We start from the raw sequence: 2,040 nt of genomic DNA, 5'->3' as shown, positions 1-2,040 counted from the left end.
AGAAGAAGAAGCCAACAAGAATCAAAAAAAAATTCTTTCAATACCATGTAGGAAAATCAATCTTGGATAATCCAATCATCCAAAAATACAAGAAGATTCAAGAAAGTTCCAGAAATCTTTTGAAGAAGAAACTATAATTTCTAAAATGAAACCGTGTACATGTGCAGCACACGTGCAATAAAATGAACTTATAACTAAAGTAACTATTTACAAGTTTTACAAAGTAATTACAAAATAACTATTTACATATTTCAATATAATGAAACATTATAATGCTATATTTTTCAAGCAATCATCTCAAACATTCTCTATATCGTTTGATGCTCTTCAGACTTTTACGACTTACATATTCTTGCCTCACAAAACATGCACACACTCACGCTGGCATACATGTCTGAACGAACCTCTAATTACTAACTAGTGGCTAATCCTCTTCGCCGGCTTCACTTCTCTCTGAGTTCTCTCTGTTCTGAAATTTACTTTTGTTCTTAATTTCTGGCCAAATCATGTCAGTGTGAGGTTTCCAATCTAACATAGTTTTGGATGCTTGGCAAAAAATTCAAGACGTACTTGAGCCATCCACTTCACATTCCCTCTCTCCTGCATGTGTTTCTTTTGATCTTTCATTCAAGTTGAGCGAGGTGCATTTTTCAACTCCTAGAATTCAGCCAGTATGAACTGCCACATAAGTGATCAAGAAGACCACCTGAATCATAGGTACTGTACCATTCGTCGAGTGATGCTAAGGGACCATTTGGTTCGGTCCTGTTCAGAAATCCGTGTCCTTCCTCCCCAAAGCTTCCAACGCCATTCTCCTCTTCATTTGGGATCATTACTCCCTTGTGTTCCATTCCTTTCTGGAAGCAACTCGACTTTGCTTTAGTCTCACTGTCAGAACTTCCATCATCTGATCTACCTGCTGTGCTATTTCCTTCCAAACCCTTGCTGCTGATCTCCCCGTTCCCATCATGGTTTTCACTCAGCAGATCACCTAGGTTCTGCAACTGTTTCAATGGCCAATAACATGCTTAATGGTTATCAATTTTGCAAAGATATTTGGAATGCCTTTTCAGATTATAAGAAGTTTGAGAACTATACCTGTATGAGCAAGGATTGCTTCTCTTTCTTTAAGGACTCAAACTGAGATGCTAAATTCTCGTAATTATCTCTCAGTTTTCTGTATTCTTGCTCTATATGTTTTGACTTCCATCTAGCCCTTCTGTTTTGAAACCATATGGCAACCTGGCGTGGTTGCAGCCCAAGCTCTCTTGCCAGTTGCACCTTCTTCCTAGGCTCGAGCCTCGTCTCTGATTCAAAAATGGACTCCAGTGACTTGATTTGTTCATCACTAAATCTCTTCTTGTTCATGATCTTCTTGTTCATCCTCTTTCTTGGCTGTTGGCAGGTAAGGTTTTGATCATCATGTCTTCCTTCTGGAACTGCTGGAGTGTAAGACATGCCCTCCCTTCCTTCCATTTTCTGTTTCTCAACTGTAATGAGAATTCATGTTAATCAAGTTCTTTCAGCCAATATGAACGAAAGATATCACCCCAATTCCCTCCTTGATGAAATGAAAGTTCTTTAGAACTGCAGAAGGGCTGTAGGATATATAGTTGGACATTGAAGAGAGTAGATATCTTGGGACTTTTGGATTACCCCAACCAATGGGATTGGATATCGTGTGCCATTCACCTTCTTGTGCCTTTTTGTCGTTTCTGCCTTCACCCTTTTTCTATTTTAATGATATTTCTTAATAAATAAATAAAACCCTATAGTCTATGCTTGTCACCGTCTCACCTATACAGTATACCATTTAGGCGTCTTTCTTAATGGAGCAGGGGAGATGGGGAAAAGGACAAGCATCTTCAGTTTCTCAAAAGAAAAAACAAAAAAGAGGCGTGACCACCTTCTGCATCTGCAAGTCCATCATGTTTGGGTTTTTCATTCTGCATTTTTTAAAAGGTGTGCAAGCATTTACCTGGGAATCGGGATGGTAATACAGCTATTTAAATGCACTTCCAACCCCACCATGCAGAGTGC

General features: G+C 39.0%; 1 protein-coding gene across 1 annotated transcript; it reads right to left on the bottom strand.

Moving 5' to 3' along the window:
* Positions 1–227: 227 nt before the first annotated feature.
* Positions 228–1,592, bottom strand: LOC122314489 (homeobox-leucine zipper protein ATHB-7-like). The gene is made up of 2 exons (XM_043130112.1): positions 1,099–1,592; positions 228–1,004 (listed from the first exon to the last, which is right to left on the bottom strand). Exons 1-2 carry the CDS (start codon positions 1,474–1,476, stop codon positions 651–653), a joined length of 732 nt encoding a protein of 243 aa, XP_042986046.1. The 5' UTR covers positions 1,477–1,592; the 3' UTR covers positions 228–650.
* Between the last annotated feature and the right edge of the window lie 448 nt (positions 1,593–2,040).

This window comes from Carya illinoinensis, chromosome 6 (genome assembly GCF_018687715.1).
Source record: "Carya illinoinensis cultivar Pawnee chromosome 6, C.illinoinensisPawnee_v1, whole genome shotgun sequence".
Lineage (NCBI taxonomy): Eukaryota > Viridiplantae > Streptophyta > Magnoliopsida > Fagales > Juglandaceae > Carya > Carya illinoinensis.
The sequence above is the reverse complement of the archived record's forward strand: the minus strand, read 5'-3'. Positions and strand labels throughout refer to the sequence as shown.

Coding starts and splice junctions, on each gene's coding strand:
- LOC122314489 (XM_043130112.1), bottom strand. CDS start 1,476: ATGGAAGGAAGGGAGGGCATGTCTTACACTCCAGCAGTTCCAGAAGGA. Junction 1,005..1,098: donor AGCAATCCTTGCTCATACAG/GTATAGTTCTCA, acceptor CCATTGAAACAG/TTGCAGAACCTAGGTGATCT.